The sequence below is a fragment of the Podarcis melisellensis genome, assembly GCF_964234715.1.
Source record: "Podarcis melisellensis genome assembly, chromosome: 1".
NCBI classification, from domain to species: domain Eukaryota; kingdom Metazoa; phylum Chordata; class Lepidosauria; order Squamata; family Lacertidae; genus Podarcis; species Podarcis melisellensis.
This window is the reverse complement of record NC_138528.1, coordinates 9,374,058-9,390,771: the sequence shown is the minus strand read 5'-3', so window position 1 is coordinate 9,390,771 and position 16,714 is coordinate 9,374,058. Positions and strand designations below refer to the sequence as shown.

At 48.4% G+C, this 16,714-nt stretch overlaps 1 protein-coding gene across 1 annotated transcript in view; it reads right to left on the bottom strand.

Annotated features, from left to right (window-relative positions):
- Positions 1-16,714, bottom strand: part of SYT16 (synaptotagmin 16) — a 141,049-nt gene that overhangs the window by 29,411 nt on the left and 94,924 nt on the right. Inside the window, exon 4 of the mRNA XM_081911651.1 lies at positions 5,191-5,403. Within this exon, the coding sequence (XP_081767777.1) occupies positions 5,191-5,403 (213 nt within the window). The remainder of the gene's footprint in view (positions 1-5,190; positions 5,404-16,714) is intronic.

Genomic DNA, 16,714 nt, shown 5'->3' with positions numbered 1-16,714 from the left:
AGATAGTGCGATGGTGCCTTGTACGTCTCATTCTGGCAGGGATGCAAACTATAGGGGGCAGAAGAGGCTTCAGCCTCCTCAATAGGAGCATCCTCCCTCCAATATTGAGGGAGCCACCCTCGTTCTGGAAGAAAGTCCAGGGTTATAAAGACTAGGACTAGCCGCCTGAGAAACAGTTCCTATCCAAATGCGGTTTTGGTTTTAAACGCAGTGTAAGGTAGTCTCTGTGGGAGTACAGTGGTACCTCTGGTTACGTACTTTATTCATTCCGGAGGTCCGTTCTTAACCTGAAACTGTTCTTAACTTGAAGCACCACTTTAGCTAATGGGGCCTCCTGCTGCCGCCGTGCGATTTCTGTTCTCATCCTGAAGCAAAGTTCTTAACCCGAGGTACTATTTCTGGGTTAGCAGAGTCTGTAACCTGAAGCGTATGCAACCTGAAGCTCTACAGTGGTACCTCGGGATACGTATGCTTCAGGTTACATACGCTTCAGGTTACAGACTCCGCTAACTCAGAAATAGTGCTTCAGATTAAGAACTTTGCTTCAGGGTGAGAACAGAAATCGTGTTCCGGTGGCGCGGCGGCAGCAGGAGACCCCCATTAGCTAAAGTGGTGCTTCAGGTTAAGAACACTTTCAGGTTAAGAACGGACCTCCAGAATGAATTAAGTACTTAACCTGAGGTACCACTGTATGTTGTATTTAATTATGAGGTATCAGAGTTTTTAGGGAAGTTCAGGGAAGTTTTAAATATTTAATACTGTACTGTTTTTAACACTTGATTGGGAGCCGCCCAGAGTGGCTGGGGAAACTCAGACAGATGGGCGAGGTATAAATAATAAATTATAATTATATTATTATTATTTAGGTGGTTAACCAGACTGGGATAGCTGGGGATAGCAGGCTTGTTGGTTTTTGAATGTCTGATGTAGATTTTTTCAATTTCGTTGTTCTGTATGGGACAATGACAATAAAGATTATTATCGTATCGTATCGTATCCTTCGCCGCCCCCAGGCAAGCATTGGCCCACTGGGTAGGGGCGGGAGGTGAAGAGGACAATTTTCACCCTCCGTGCTTCCCACCATGATTGCAAGTTGTTGGGCACAACCCATCGCGCCTGCCTTCCAGCAACTCCTGCAGCCAAGCTGGCACCCAACGTCTTGCTCTGCTTTCCTTCGGACCACATCAGAGAGGCCGGAGGAGGGTCTTGTTGTCTGGGCAGCCCAGGACCTCCAGACCCTCTGCCCAGGCTTGCACCGCAAGGAAGTCACTTCAGCGCTGCTAACACAGCAGTTTGCTTTCCCCCTTGGAAGCGCACTCCATTGTCTCCCAAGACAGAAGGATGCCAACAGGCCAGGAGTGGTTCGAGGGACTGACTAGAACCTGGCGGCCAGAGTTCAAATCCCCACATTGGGTGGCCTTGAGCCAGCCACTATCTTCCTACCTCACAGGGTTGTTGTGAGGATAAAAAGGAGAGGGGGAGGAATTTGTACACCACCTTGATCTCCTTGGAGAAAAGGTGGGATATGAATCTACCGTATTTTTCGCTCTATAGGATGCAGCTTTTCCCCTCCAAAAATGAAGGGGAAATGTGTGTGCGTCCTATGGAGCGAATGCAGGCTTCTTGGCTTCAGCGATAGCAACGCGAAGCCTCCGAAGTGCAGAGGGAGAGCTCCCCCCGTGCTCCGGAGGCTTCGCGTTGCTTTCGCTGAAGCCGCCTGAAGCCCCCAGAGCGCAGGGAACTCCCGCTGTGCTCCGGGGGCTTCAGGCAGCTATCCGCAAGCCTTCGGGGAGCAGCAGGAGTTCCCGCTGCGCTCTGAAGGCTTGCGGATAGCCGCCTGAAGCCTGGAGAGCGAGAGGGGTCGGTGCACACCGATCCCTCTTGCTCTCCAGGCTTCGCTTCGCTGGAGAGGCGCTGCATAATTTTCCCTCTCTGCGCAGAGCCCCTTCAGCGAAGCGGGAGGAGAAATGGAAGGGGCTCTGTTTCTCCTGCTGATTCACTGAAGGGGCACTGAGCAGAGATGGGGAGATTTATTTTTTTTCCCTGTTCTCCCCTTCCTATGGTCCGGTGCATCGTATGGTCTGGTGCATCCTATAGAGCGAAAAATACGGTAATCAGAACACCCTGTTTCTCTATATCAGGGAAGGAGAGCCTCGGGCCCAGAGGCTGAATGTGGCCCTCTAGGCCTCTGCACTTGGCCCTTGGACTTCTCTCCAGGCCACATCCCTCACTGGCCCCGCTATGCACCCTCCTTCCGTGTTTTTGCCTGGCTAGATGTGCCCTTGAACTCCGATAATGTCTCTTGCTTGTCTGGATGGATCTGTCTTGGGTGCTTCAGCTGAGATTCCTGCATTGCAAGGGATTGGACTGGATGACCTTTGGGGACCCTTCCAACGCTACAATTCCATGATTCTATGACAGAGGCAGGGGAGTGCAGAAACTCGGATGCTCTGCTAAGGTAAGATGGACACTTGCTTCTCTGCCCACTTTTGCCTTTGCTCAGTCGGTAGAGCACAAGGCTCTGAATCGCAGTGCTGCGGGTTTGAGTCCCAAATAGGGCAAGATCCCTGCATTGCCGGGGGGCTGGACTAGATGACATTGGGGTGTCCCTTCCAACTCTGCAATTCTATGGTTCTTGGAAGTTGCCCAGAAGCAGTCCTGCAGCTGAAAAGGCTTCCCGCTCCCCTGCTCTGAATTATTTCTCCCACACCACACATTTACCATCCTTCGTTTGCTAGAGAAGAGGGGCAGGGAAGGGAGACGGAAGAAGCCACCCAGGAATAATGGAAAGCCTTTCCTTGGGCAAAACTCTGCAGGGGTGCAGAGACACTTAACAGTTTCAGCTGCGCTCAGGTATGCAGTCTATGAAAGCCCTGCTGAAATCAGCACAGCTTTATACCGTATTTTTTGCTCTATAAGACTCACTTTTTCCCTCCTAAGAACAGGATCAGGCCACACCCCCACTTCATCCAGTATCCTAAAGCTGCCAACCAAATGCTAAATGGGATTCTGCAAGCAAGACCTGGGGGCAAGAGTGAGCTCTCCCAGAGGCATAGCAAGGGCGGGAACCGTAGCCCTGAGGCACAGATTTTTCGAGGGCACATTTTGGTGCGCCCACCCCAGGCGCCATGAAAACACGCTCCCCCCGATATTGAGCTCACCACCTGCAGTTCCCATGTTGTCAGAGGCAGGTGCCAGGATCAGGTCAAAAATAACTCACAAAGCGTCAGTGTAGCTACTGTATTTTTTGCTCTATAAGACTCACTTTTTCCCTCCTGAAAAGGGGAAATGTGTGTGCGTCTTATGGAGCGAATGCAGGCTGTGCAGCTATCCCAGAAGCCAGAACATCAAGAGGGATTGCTGTGCAATGAAAGCAGCAATCCCCCTTGCTGTTCTGGCTTCTGTGATAGCTTTCACTGTGCAGCAATCCCTCTTGCTGTTCTGGCTTCTGAGATTCAGAATATATTTTTTCTTGTTTTCCTCCTCCAAAAACTAGGTGCGTCTTGTGGTCTGGTGCGTCTTATAGAGCGAAAAATACAGTAGTTTGGCCCTGTGCATCTTCACAAGCCCAGTCGGTTCAATGGGGCTTCCAGCCAAGTTAAAAGTGTGCATTTAGGTTGAAAACCACATGGTCCCATTCTTATGCACAGAACGGGTCCAGGCGGCGTTTCCCCACTCCCCAAACCAAAGGCTTATGAAGGCTCCCAGCTCTATTAAAATCAAACAGGACTCGGCTCACGCAGCAGATTGCAGCTCCGAAATCAACAAGGACACGATTGATATATATACATTTGGGGCACATCGGAGCGGTGGGCTGAAAAGGCAGGTTTTATAAATGTAAAAAAATTAAAAAGAGTAAATAAAAAAGCGCCGCAGGCTTTTCAGAATAGAAGACGTGCCTTTCTAGTGAGAAGTTACATTACACACTTCCCACACAAAGTTTGCCTCCCCACTGTGCCTTGTGGATTTGGTCTGCAGCCAGGATGTTGGCTATTATTAAGGAATGCAGTTTGAGGGATTCAGTTGGGATGGTTGAATCCTGCAGACTAGGTGGGTGAAAACTGTGTTCTGTAAAATCTCGGGGGTTCCCTTGGCAACGTTGTACAGTAGTACCTTGGTTCCTGAACTCAATCCGTTCTGGAAGTCCGTTTGACTTCCAAAATGTTTGCAAACCAAGGCACAGCTTCTGATTGGCTGATGGGCCCCGGAAACAATGACAACAGCTGAAACGGACATTCGGCTTCTAAAAAACGTTCGCAAACCGGAGCACTTACTTCCGGGTTTGCGGCATTCAGGAGCCAATTTGTTTGGGAGCCAAGCCGTTTGGGAACCAAGGTATCACTATATAGGAATGTGGGGGAGCCAGTGATTGCAGAGTTCCCCAGGGAGAAATTCATTAATGGCGAACAAGCTTTCCTGAAAAGATTTTCTCTTGCAAGGAAGGGCAGCCTTGAGGTTCATCCATTGATGAAACACTCTGTCACAAGAGACTAGGGCCCTGCGGGACTTGACATCTTTCCGCAGGGCCTGCAAGACAGAGTTGTTCCACTAGGCCTTTGGCCAGGGCACAGCCTGACTCCCTCCTTCGGCAATCTTCACGGAGCTCTGGCCCAATGGTTGCCATTGGTTTGATTTGAATTAATTTTATAATGAATGGTTTTAGAGTGTTGTGTTGTGTTGTACTGTTGTACTGTTTTATTGTTGTTAGCCGCCCTGGGCCCGGCTTCAGCTGGGGAGGGCGGGATATAAATAAAAATTATTATTATTATTATTATTATTATTATTATTATTATTATTATTATTATCCTCAGGTGCAAAGTGAGACCTAGGAAAGTGAGTGTGTTCTGTAGAATGCTTCCCAGAATCCTCTGCCATTTGCAAGGTTCTCTGGGAAGTTGACCCAGAGAATCTTGGGAGATGCGTTTTTCTTGGGTTACCGACTGTTTTGTTACACCTTTGACGTTCTCATCACGAAAGGCTATACCTATCAACTGAGATTCAAAATGGATAATCCTTTCAAGTCATGGGAAGACGGTGTGCGCGCACCAGCACATCAGTGCATTTTTTCCTGCTTTTGCCATTTCCTCCAAAGCCACAGAAACTGAGTCCATCCTTGTTGGACTTCTCGGAGCAAACCATCTCTTGTGTTTGACTGCTTTGTTTCTTTTTTTGGAGAGAGCTGGATAATACCTTCGCATTCAGAGGCCTCGGAGCTGTACTCTTCGTGATTCGACAGCAAGCGGTTGAATTTGGGCCTGCGCTCGGAACCGGCTTGCGTTCCTTTCTCGGAAACTCCCGAACGGAAGCTCTGCGAGCGCGAAACGGAGATCTCAAACTGCTTGATCACCTCGTCGTCGCTGTCCGAGGAGGTGGTCAGGTCTTCGTCTTCCCCGAAGCTATTCACTGAGAGAAAAGAGCACACACACAAACACATACAAAGAGGAATTTTGACAGCTTGTGGAGAAGGATGCAGAGAAAATGACAGTTTCCAGATAAGAAAGTGGCTTTCAGAAAATGAGAAACAAGTCACTTAGAGCATCAGTCATTGAGTGTCTAAAAAAATGTAGTATAAACACTGACAACTGGGAAACACTGGCCTGCGAGCGCTCCAGTTGGAGAGCAACCTTTACCAAAGGCGTCATGGGCTTTGAAGACACTCGAACTCAGGACGCAAGGGAGAAACATGCTAGGAGGAAGGCACGCTTGGCAAATCCACACCGTGATCAGCTCCCGCCCGGAAACCAATGTCCCCACTGTGGAAGGACGTGTGGATCCAGAATTGGCCTCCACAGTCACTTACAGACTCAGTGTTAAAACCGTGTTTATGGAAGACAATTTTACTCGGCTACGAGGGATCGCCAAAGAAGAAGAAGGTAGGTTGAGACCTGCTGGGTGAGTCCAGCATCCTGTTCTCACAGGGGCCAACTAGATGCCTGTGGGAAACCAGCAAGCAGGATTCAATCACAAGAGCCCTCTCTTCCAGCGACTTGCTACCTTGAACTGCAGAGGCAGAGCGCAGACATCAATAGCTACTCCTCTAAGTGACTTCCCTTGACTTTCTATGTCCCTTCCTATTGGCGGAATCAACTAGAAATATTTCACTCCTGCTTCCCCATTATACCCCAATCAATTTTTCCTTTCCTTTCCAATGAACAGGATGGGTGTCAGTGGAGAGAAGCTGTAATGGTGGTTAGCATTCACTTGCTTCCATTTTAAATAATCGTCAAAGCGGCAATTATATACTGGGTAAAGGTAAAGGGACCCCTGACCATTAGGTCCAGTCGTGGCCGACTCTTGGGTTGCGGTGCTCATCTTGCTTTATTGGCCGAGGGAGCCAGTGTACAGCTTCCGGGTCATGTGGCCAGCATGACTAAGCCGCTTCTGGCAAACCAGAGCAGCGAAAGGAAACGTCATTTACCTTCCCGCTGGAGTGGTACCTATTTATCTACTTGCACTTTGACGTGCTTTCAAACTGCTAGGTTGGCAGGAGCAGGGACCGAGCAACGGGAGCTCACCCCGTCGTGGGGATTCGAACCACCGACCTTCTGATAGGCAAGTCCTAGGCTCTGTGGTTTAACCCACAGTGCCACCCGCATCCCATATACCAGGTATAGGGCGGTATATAAATTCAATGAAGCAGAAGCAGAAGAAGAAGAGTGGTACCTCAGTTTTCCAACATCTTGGAAGTCAAACGTTTTGGTTTTTGAATGCTTTTCAGAAGCTGAACGTGCCACGCGGCTTCCATATTGAGTTTTCTGAAAGTAAATGCTTCGTTTTTTGAACATTTTGGAAGTCGAACGGTCTTTGGGAATGGATTATGTTCAAAAACTAAGGCAGCACTGTATTTTCAGGATTATTGATGCACATATAAATATGACACGTTTCTGCCAGCGAGCATCAAATCCAGAGAGCCTCTGCTGCTGAGCAAGCGTCTAATCCTCTTTTATTCTGTCAAGCACCAAGGAACATGCAGAGGATCTAGGAAGGCGCCTTCTATTAAGTCAGACCATTGGATGAAACTACTTCAGTACTGTCTGCACTGACTGGCAGCAGCTCTCCAGGGTTTCAGCCAGGGAGTCTCTCCCAGCCCTGCCTCAAGATGCCTTTAGGCCACAGCTTGGGTCCCCAACTCCTAATAGCTAGCAGGACCAGTGGTCAGGGATGTTGGGAGCTGGAGTCCAGCAACAGCCGGGAACACTAGTTTGAGAAACACTGGGGGATTAAAACCTGGGGCTTTCTGAATGCAAAGCAGATGCTCTTCCACCAAGGAGGAAAACAAAGCAAAAGAGTTTGCAGCAATGCCCTCATCTGGGCAAAAAGATCAGATTTGGAGTTGAAATGATACAGCCATGCAGACCAGCAAATCAAACCCTGTTTCAGTCTTGCCCCTCCCACCCCCAACGTTTTATGCTAGCTATCTGCAGCTATTTGCTGCACAGTTCAGGCAATTTTCCAATTTGTCACCTTAATATTATGTTAATTAAACTGCAAAAAAGGTGCTCTAAGGATCAGAGGTTCCTTGATAGGATCTGGGAAGATCCACTAACCAGCACTGAATAACATCTGGCATTTATTAAAAACATACAAGCTCCATCCCACCCCAAGCTGAGCTCTAATCTGGAAAGGCATAAATACACTTGAGCTAAACACAGCGAGAGTGTATCCAATTCCATTGATGGGAATTGTAATCCAAATATTTGAAGCACCCCAGGTTGGGTAAGGCTGACTTAGACCACGCCGTATGATTCTGCTTGCTGCTTCCTGACCTTGCTGTCCCCTGGGTGACTTCGGGTGTCCTTTATAGCAGACCTCCCCACCTGGCATCATCCAAATGTTTCAGACACCATCTCCCATCAACTCCAGTGTCAGGGACTGGCTGGCTGATGAGAAGTGCTGCCAACCAGGGAACCCCTTAGGAAAGCCTTAGAGGAGGAAGACTCAGAGTCCGGGGAGTGGTGGTGGGACACTGAGGGCAGGTCAGAGGGAGAAGAAGGGGAGGAATGGTTTGATGCTAAAGAGGCAACAGGCTTTAGCGAGCAAGAGGAGCCAAGTGCAGAAAGCAGTTCGGACTCAGCAGATGAAGCAGAATGAGGAGGAGGAAGACAGATGCTGCAGAAACATGCCAGGAGCTTGCTGCTGCTACTGTACTAAGCTCCTCTCCGCCCTTGTCTCCAAGGACACAGAACAAAGAGCACCGATTTGTCCCGTCCAACATAGTTTGAGGCTGCTTGTAAGGAGTCTTAGAGGGAAGTAGAAGATGAAGACATTCAGTCCTGACAACTGTTTCATAGGGACCAGTCCTGTTTGTAGGCACTGTTGCCTTGCATCCTTTTTCTAGAATAAAGAGTTAACTTTTCTGTTTGTCTCTGTGTCCGGAGTGCCAACCCGCATCTGAACCAGCCCTGACACCCAGCTAGCATGACCAACGATCAGGGATTGTGGGAACTGCAGACCATGGGCCTCAGGGTGGCACCAGTTTGGCAGAGGCTGGTATATACTAGTATACCAATGTTTTTGTGCTGGATGGTGTAAGTAAGAGAAACAGACCCTCAAGTGCAGAAACAACTCTGTTCCCCGTCGCAGGCGTTGGTCGTGCCGAAAAAGTGCTGCAACCAGCCTCGGCTGGTGCCAGAACTGTGTTCCTTTATTCCCAAGGGTAAGCAACACAAAATAGTAACACACCCGACAGCTGGTGTGTTCATATGCTCATGCTCTCCCTTTCTAGCACGCACGCACACACACACACACCAGCTGTCCCTCGCACCCACCGCTCCACAAGTTCCCAAAGGAAAGCATCCTCCTGTTCTGTTTCCCCCTGGCGCAGATGGCTGGGAAATTTGAGATGCGGCACAGCGCCTCTTTTTTTAATTCCAATTAGCAGGGGTGATGGCATCGGAACATCTGTTCTTTTATAACCAAGGATCTGTGCTGGGCTCAGTCTCCGGCAAGGTTGTTTTCCCCAAGGCCAGAGCTCACCCTGGAAGTACCTCGGAGGCGCCGTTTAAGGACGACACGGGGAGGACAAAGTTTCTGGGCTCAGACGCAAGGTAGGGAAGCTGGGAGAGCCAACGACAATGTAAAACAAAGGGCACCGTACTGATCCCATCGGCAGGGAAATACACATGAATTTGGAAGAGTCCGGGCTGCAGGCAGCATCAACGGCATACCCTCCAGCATTCCACGGGGTCACAGAATTGCAAAGTTGGAAGGGACCCAAGGGTCATCTAGTCCAACCCCCTGCAATGCAGGAATCTCAGCTAAAGCATCCAATTAGGACGGCCATCCAACCTCTGCTTAAACACCTCCAAGGAAGGAGATGCACATCTTTCAGAGCCATACTCCCACACAGGTCAGCTTGTGCAGCACCAGAAGCCAGGATGGATGGCTTCTGTAATTCTGGGATGTCCTGGGAAAACTGGGGTGGTTGTGGGGAGGGTAGGCAATGGGGGTCTCTTTCAGTCTCACTTTCCTACACATCCAGTTAATGTATTTATTTACTTTTTTAATGAAGGCTTGAGCCTATCCATAACAGGGAGGCCATAGAGTTTTGGCAGTTCACATTTCTCAGAGGTAAACACATTTTACAGAAGGTGGTCATCAAGACCATATAACACCGGTCCTGAAAGACCTACATTGGCTCCTAGTATGTTTCCGAGGACAACTCAAAGTGTTGGTGCTGACCTTCAAAGCACTAAACAGCCTCAGCCCAGTATACCTGAAGGAGCGTCTCCACGCCCATTGTTCAGCCCTGATACTGAAGTCCAGCTCTGAGGGCCTTCTGGCGGTTCTCTCACTGCGAGAAGTGAGGTTACAGGGAAACAGGGAAAGGGCCTTCTCAGTGGTGGCACCCGCCCTGTGGTACGCCCTCCCACCAGATGTCAAGGAAATAAACTGTCTGACTTTTAGAAGACATCTGAAGGTTTTAATATTCTGTTGGGAGCCACCCAGAGTGGCTGGGGAAACCCAGCCAGATGGGTGGGGTATAAATAATAAATTATTATTATTATTATTAGTGATAGTAGTACAGTGATGCCTCGCAAGACGAAAAGAATCCGTTCCACGAGTCTCTTCGTCTTGCGGTTTTTTCGTCTTGCGAAGCAAGCCCATTAGCGGATTAGCGCTATTAGCGGCTTAGCGGATCAGCTGATAAGCGGCTTAGCGGCTTGGGAAAGGGGGGGGAGGAAAAAAAACCCGCAGGAACTTGCAAGACATTTTCGTCATGCGAAGCAAGCCCATAGGAAATTCGTTTTGCGAAGCACCTCCAAAACGAAAAACCCTTTCGTCTAGCGGGTTTTCCATCTTGCGAGGCATTCGTCTTGCGGGGCACCACTGTAATAGTACTTCGTCACACAGATAAACTATGGAATGCACTCTGCAAGAGGCAGCGATGGCTCCCAGCTTGAATGGTTTTAAAGGAGGATTAGGCAAGTTATTTGGGGATTAGGCTACCAGTGGCAACCACCCACGATGGCTATGCTCTCCCTCCATTGTCAATGGCAAGCTCTGGAAACCAGTTTCTGGAAAATACAATCAGGGAAAGCACAGTTGAAAGAAAGTGCCTCATTTAAGACGGCACAGTTAGTTGCCAGCTGAGTTGGGAGTTCAAGTTTGGGCTCCACTGAGCCATGCTGGCTATCAAAGGAAAATCCCTCCATTTCGCAGGCCTTGTTTTGTCGCAATGTGAATGTTTCAAAGACAACGAAGTTCAGTGAAGGGGTGTCAGATGCTAACCCAGGAACAGCCCACAAAATCTTGCAGAACTCCAACTCCCATCAGCCCCAGCCATCATGACCAAAGGTATGGGAGCGATGGGAATTGGGGTTGAACAGCATCTGGCAGGTGCCACATTGGTCAGCCCTGGATTAATCTAAAGCTGTGTTTCCCAAACTTGGGTCTCCAGGTGTTTTCGGACTACAATTCCCATCACCCCTGCTAGGGATGATGGGAGTTGTAGTCCAAAAGCAGACACCCCCCCCAAATTTTGAAAAAACTACTGATCTAGCGGAACACCAAATACCTGATTCAGCAAGGTTCTTTTCTGAAAGTCTCTTTCTACACACACACAGACACACGTTCTTCCATAAAGGTAAAGGTAAAGGGACCCTTGACCATTAGGTCCAGTCGTGACCGACTCTGGGGTTGTGGCGCTTATCTCGCTTTATTGGCCAAGGGAGCCGGCATACAGCTTCCGGGTCATGTGGCCAGCATGACTAAGCCACTTCTGACGAACCACAGCAGCGCACGGAAACACCGTTTACCTTCCCGCCGGAGCGGTACCTATGTATCTACTTGCATTTTGACGTGCTTTCAAACTGCTAGGTTGGCAGGAGCAGGGACCGAGCAACGGGAGCTCACCCCGTCACAGGGATTCAAACCGCCGACCTTCTGATCGGCAAGCCCTAGGCTCTGTGGCTTAACCCACAGCGCCACCCACATCCCTACATTCTTCCATATCTATGAAGAAAAACAGCACTTGGAAAAAGATGAAGTACTTTTGTGCTGGATCTCTCTCCCTTCCTCCCACACAGCAGATACATCACGGTAGCCTGGAAACCTACAGCGCTTTCGACCGCTTGCACATTGCTCGGGTTCCAGAACGAAGATTCACAAGCAAGTGGCTTCAGGGGCGGAAGGAGCAGGTCTTAGCCGTGACACAGCCTTGCAAAGCCAGTTTGCAACGCAAGGCGATTAAGGCTACTCCAAAAGGCTTTGTTCCTTGCAACGTCTGAAAAACGAAGCGTTCAGCCACCCGTTGGTTTGTCCCATACCTAGAATGCATGGGTGTGAAGGGTTCTGCCTTTGCCTTGCCACTTTTCTCCAGAAAACCTGCTCTTTGGCGCTACATAGGGACAAGGATCATTCCAGTGAAAACCAGAAACTCCAACATTTCTCCGATGAAAATAGGGATGTCCTACTCAAGGATAATACAGTCGCATCTTGGTTGACGAACACCTTGCGGCTGAAAAGTTTTGGCTCCCGAACGCCTCAAACCTGGAACTGATTGCTCCAGTTTTCAAACATTCTTTTGGAAGCCAAACGTCCGGTGGGGCTTCCGATTGGCTGCAGGAACTTCCTCCAGCCAATCAGAAGCCACGCCTTGGTTTCTGAACATTTTGGAAGTCAAACGGACTTCCGGAATGGATTCTGTTCGACTTCTGAGGTACCACTGTAATAATAATTTTATTATTTATACTCTGCCAATCTGACTGAGTTGCCCCAGCCACTCTGGGTAGCATCCAACACACCACACACACACACACACACACACACACACACACACACTAAACAGGACTGCCTTCAGATGTCTTCTAAAGGTTGCGTAGCTACTTATCTCCTTAGCTTGTGGGTTGCATAACTCCATACCCTCCAAGATTTCTCCAATGAAAATAGGGATGTCGGGGGGAAAGCGGGACGTTCCGAGATCAAATCAGAAACTTTCCCTGGAAAATAGGGACACTGGCAAGTCCTGTGACTGTTGTAAAGTCCGGGCCTACCTTACATGGCTGTTGTAAAGATTACCTCCTAACATATATGTGTTGCACACTCTATACTAAACACGAAGAAAGGAATCCATCTGCCATTCATTTCCAGGTTCTTTGGAAATACTTGGCAAGCTTCTCTGGAGACGTCGTGCTGCAGCCACCTCACTGAGCATAGCCTAAGTTCCATCTTTGAACTGTCTGGCACCCATCCTACTGCTCTCCAATATGTTTCGCTTGATTCTGTATAAACTACCCATGTGAGACAGTCAAGTGGTCCAACCTAGTCTCCTGCTTGGTGAAAATTGGTTCTTCTGCCAATTCTCAGCTATTGTCACATTTGTGATCTCACTATCCCCAAAAAGGCTACTCAGACGCTGGATTAATTAAGGTTATGACTCAAATCAGAGCCAAGTGTCAGAATGAGACATTTCATTGCGTACAATATTCGCGCTGCAGATTTCTGTTTGGTAAACAACGTATCTCATGGAAATCGGCACATGTTGGCAGCCAAACAGAGAGAGGAAGGGGACTGAGTTTTACAAATATAGACTGTCCAGAACCTCAGATGTATCTGAGACATTGGCTCATGCCGTATAAATGTGCGCTGACAAACCCAGAGCCAAAATGAAGCATTAACTGCCAAAGAAAACCCCTGGATTACAATTCGAGAGGCATCTCTTGTGGACTGAATAAGAACTAAGGTGTTTTGTTGTTTTTAATCAGCACACTTTGTGTCTCCATTGGCTTACCAATGGCTGGGTGTCTGTGTTATCGACACCTGTAGCAGACCAACACAGCTACCTCTCTGGAAACTGTAACATGCGAGGCTGCCTAATACGGAGGCAGCTCACTGCTCCATCTAGCTTACCACCTGCCCTGCCACGCAGGAATCCCTTGCGGACAACGGCAGTGCCTGGAGATGGACAGGCCATACATCCACAGCAAGGATCAGAGGAGGAATGGCTGCTGGGAGGAGCATAGAGAGATGAAACGCTGCGGTGCATCTGCAGCAGTATAACTGGACATCCCTTTTAGAAACCATGCTCAGCAGCAAATATATTTGGGTTGTTTGGTGCATTTATGGTCAGGGTAGCCAGAAGGGTTCCTCCCAGATAATGTGGACTACAGCTTCCATTCCTGACCATAGCCAATGGTAAGGGATAATAAGAACACAGAAAAAGAGCTTGCAGGATCAGGCCAGTGGAACATCTTCTCCCTATCTCCTGCCTTCATGGGGCAAGGCAACCAGAACTGTACAGTGGTACCTCAGGTTACAGATGCTTCAGGTTACAAACTCTACTAACCCAGAAAGAATACCTCGGGTTAAGAACTTTGCTTCAGGACGAGGCAGCGGCACAGCGGCAGCAGGAGGCCCCATTAGCTAAAGTGGTACCTCAGGTTAAGAACAGTTTCAGCTTAAGAACGGACCTCCAGAACAAATTAGGTTCTTAACCCACGGTACCACTGTACACAGTATTCCAAGCATGGTTGTATCTTTTAACCGAGATGCAGTAAAAAAACCCGACGTTTTTCAGCAGAACCTAAACAAAGTCATTGGCTAGCCCCGATTTCAGTCTTGACAGTTGCAAAGGAAGACTTCACTTTCTGCCGTTTTAATTCTGCCAGATTCTCTCTCTATCTCTATCTCTCTCTCTCTTTCTCTCTCATATGTATTGAGGCCCTTTATGTTCCAAACAACAAGAACACAGTGTCAGGCTGAGAGGCCGGAAGCCTTCCGTTTTCATAAACACGAGAGTTAAAAGTACAGAACGCTGGGGGTGGAAGCGCCGATGCTAATCTAAACCATTCAAGGTGAACTGCGTCTCGTTCGCCTCTCCTGTATTCCAACGATTATCTCTTCGCTTGCAAATGCCAAACGTTGTCAGCTGTCAACAGAACACTTCTCTTTGTTCGCAGTAAACATTTACCTCGCAGCATGCAGGAAGAAAGATCTGCCAGAAAGGACATACTCTCTGGGCAGAGCGGCACAACCCAGAAGTGCCTTTATAACTCTCTTCCTCACAACACCCAGCTCATCCTTCTCCACCTTGCTGCCCTCAAAATGGTTTGGGAAAAGACCATAAGGAAGGCCGTGATAGAACTTATCCAACACCTATCAAGACATAGAATCATAGTGCTGGAAGAGGCCAATCTCAACTAGATCACATGACAGGTGGCCATCCAACCTCTGCTTAAAACCCTCCAAGGAAGGAGATTCCACCACCTTCTAAGGGAAAACGTTCCACTGTCGAACAGCTCCTACCATCAGAAAGTTATTCCTGATGTTTAGTTGGAATCTCCTTTCGTATCTCCTTTCATTATCTTCTTTATCAGGCTGAACATCCCCAACTCCTTCAACTGTTCTTCATAAGGAACGCTTGGTTTCCAGACCCTTGGTCATCTTGGTTGCCCTCCTCTGCACACCTTCCAGCTTGTCCATATCCTTATTAAATTGTGGCACCCACAACTGGACACAGGACTCCAGGTGTGGTCTGAACAAGGCAGAATATAGAGTGGCACTATAAAAAGCAGAGACATCACCTTGCCAACAAAGGTCCATATAGTTAAAGCTATGGTTTTCCCAGTAGTGATGTATGGAAGTGAGAGCTGGACCATAAAGATAGCTGATTGCCAAAGAATTGATGCTTTTGAATTATGGTGCTGGAGGAGACTCTTGAGAGTCCCATGGACTGCAAGAAGATCAAGCCTATCCATTCTTAAGGAAATCAGCCCTGAGTGCTCACTGGAAGGACAGCTCCTGAAGCTGAGGCTCCAATACTTTGGCCACCTCATGAGAAGAGAAGACTCCCTGGAAAAGACCCTGATGTTGGGAAAGATGGAGGGCACAAGGAGAAGGGGACGACAGAGGGCAAGATGATTGGACAGTGTTCTCGAGGTTACCAGCATGAGTTTGACCAAACTGCGGGAGGCAGTGGAGGACAGAGGTGCCTGGCGTTCTCTGGTCCATGGGGTCACGAAGAGTCGGACACGACTAAACGACTAAACAACAACAATGACATCCCTTGATCTGGGCACTAGACCTCTGTAGATGCAGCCTAGAATAGCATTAGCTTTCTTTGCTGCTGCATCACACAGAAGCCCACCAGAAGCCTGCTAGCAGGACCTGAGTGCGGCTGCACTTTCTCCCCATTTCTGATTCCAGCAAACAGTACTCAGAAGCAAACGGCCCCCAAATAGTGGAGGAAGAGAATAGCCATTGTGGCTAGCAGCCATTGAGAGCTTCACCTTCCATGAATTTGTTTCATCCTCTTCTAAAGGCATCTAAGCTGCTGGTCATCACCATATATTGTGGGAGCAAATTCCAGAGCCTAACTAAGAGTGCAGGTGAAAAGGTGCTTTCTTCTGCCTATCCTGAATCTTCCAACATTCAGCTTGATTGGATGGTATCAGGTTCTAGGATGGGGGGGGGGGTTTCTCTCGATCCACTTTCCCTGTACCATGTGCAATTTTATACACCTCATTTTGATCTCACAGGGCAAAGGCAAAAGCGCTTCCAAACAAGCCCTAAAGTTCTTGTGTCCATGAGTTGCTATTCCTGCATCACAGGCGGTTGGACAAGATATCCATTGGAGGGCCCTTCCGAATCTACAATTCTATGATACAATTATTACACCAGTCTTCACTCCATGACCCCATGATTAGATCTACAGAATATATTTAAAACACACCCAACACACAATTTAAAGCACCCCCAAAAAAAAATCCTGGGAATTATAGCTCTGTGAAGGGGGAAACTACAGTTCCCGGTATTCTTTGGGTTAGAGCCGTGCACTTTTAAAGTACTTTGGGTGTGCTTTAAATGCATGTTTTCAGCCGCTCGGATTCCCACCCCCGCCACCCCTAGAATCTTCTTCTTAAGACACTGCTTTTCCTGTTGCTTTTACACAGGGGAAGGAAAACCCCCACCGAGGTAACATGTGCACACACAGTAGAGTCTATGTTGGGATAAGAACATAAGGGGTTTTTTTTGCTCTTCCATCATCAGCAACTGCTAAATGAAGAGTGTCTATTTTCTTCCGGTACTTTACTATTAGCAAAAGGGTCCTTCTGTCATCCGCCCGAAGCGCTTCTATGGCAACAAAAAGCATTCAAGTGTCGCTCTTGTTTTGTGCCAATTTATCCTTAAAAGCTTCTATTTATTTTGGGGAGCGGGGGAAGGAAGATGGTGCATTAAGAATACATACAGCCCAAGAAAGCAACATTTAAAGATT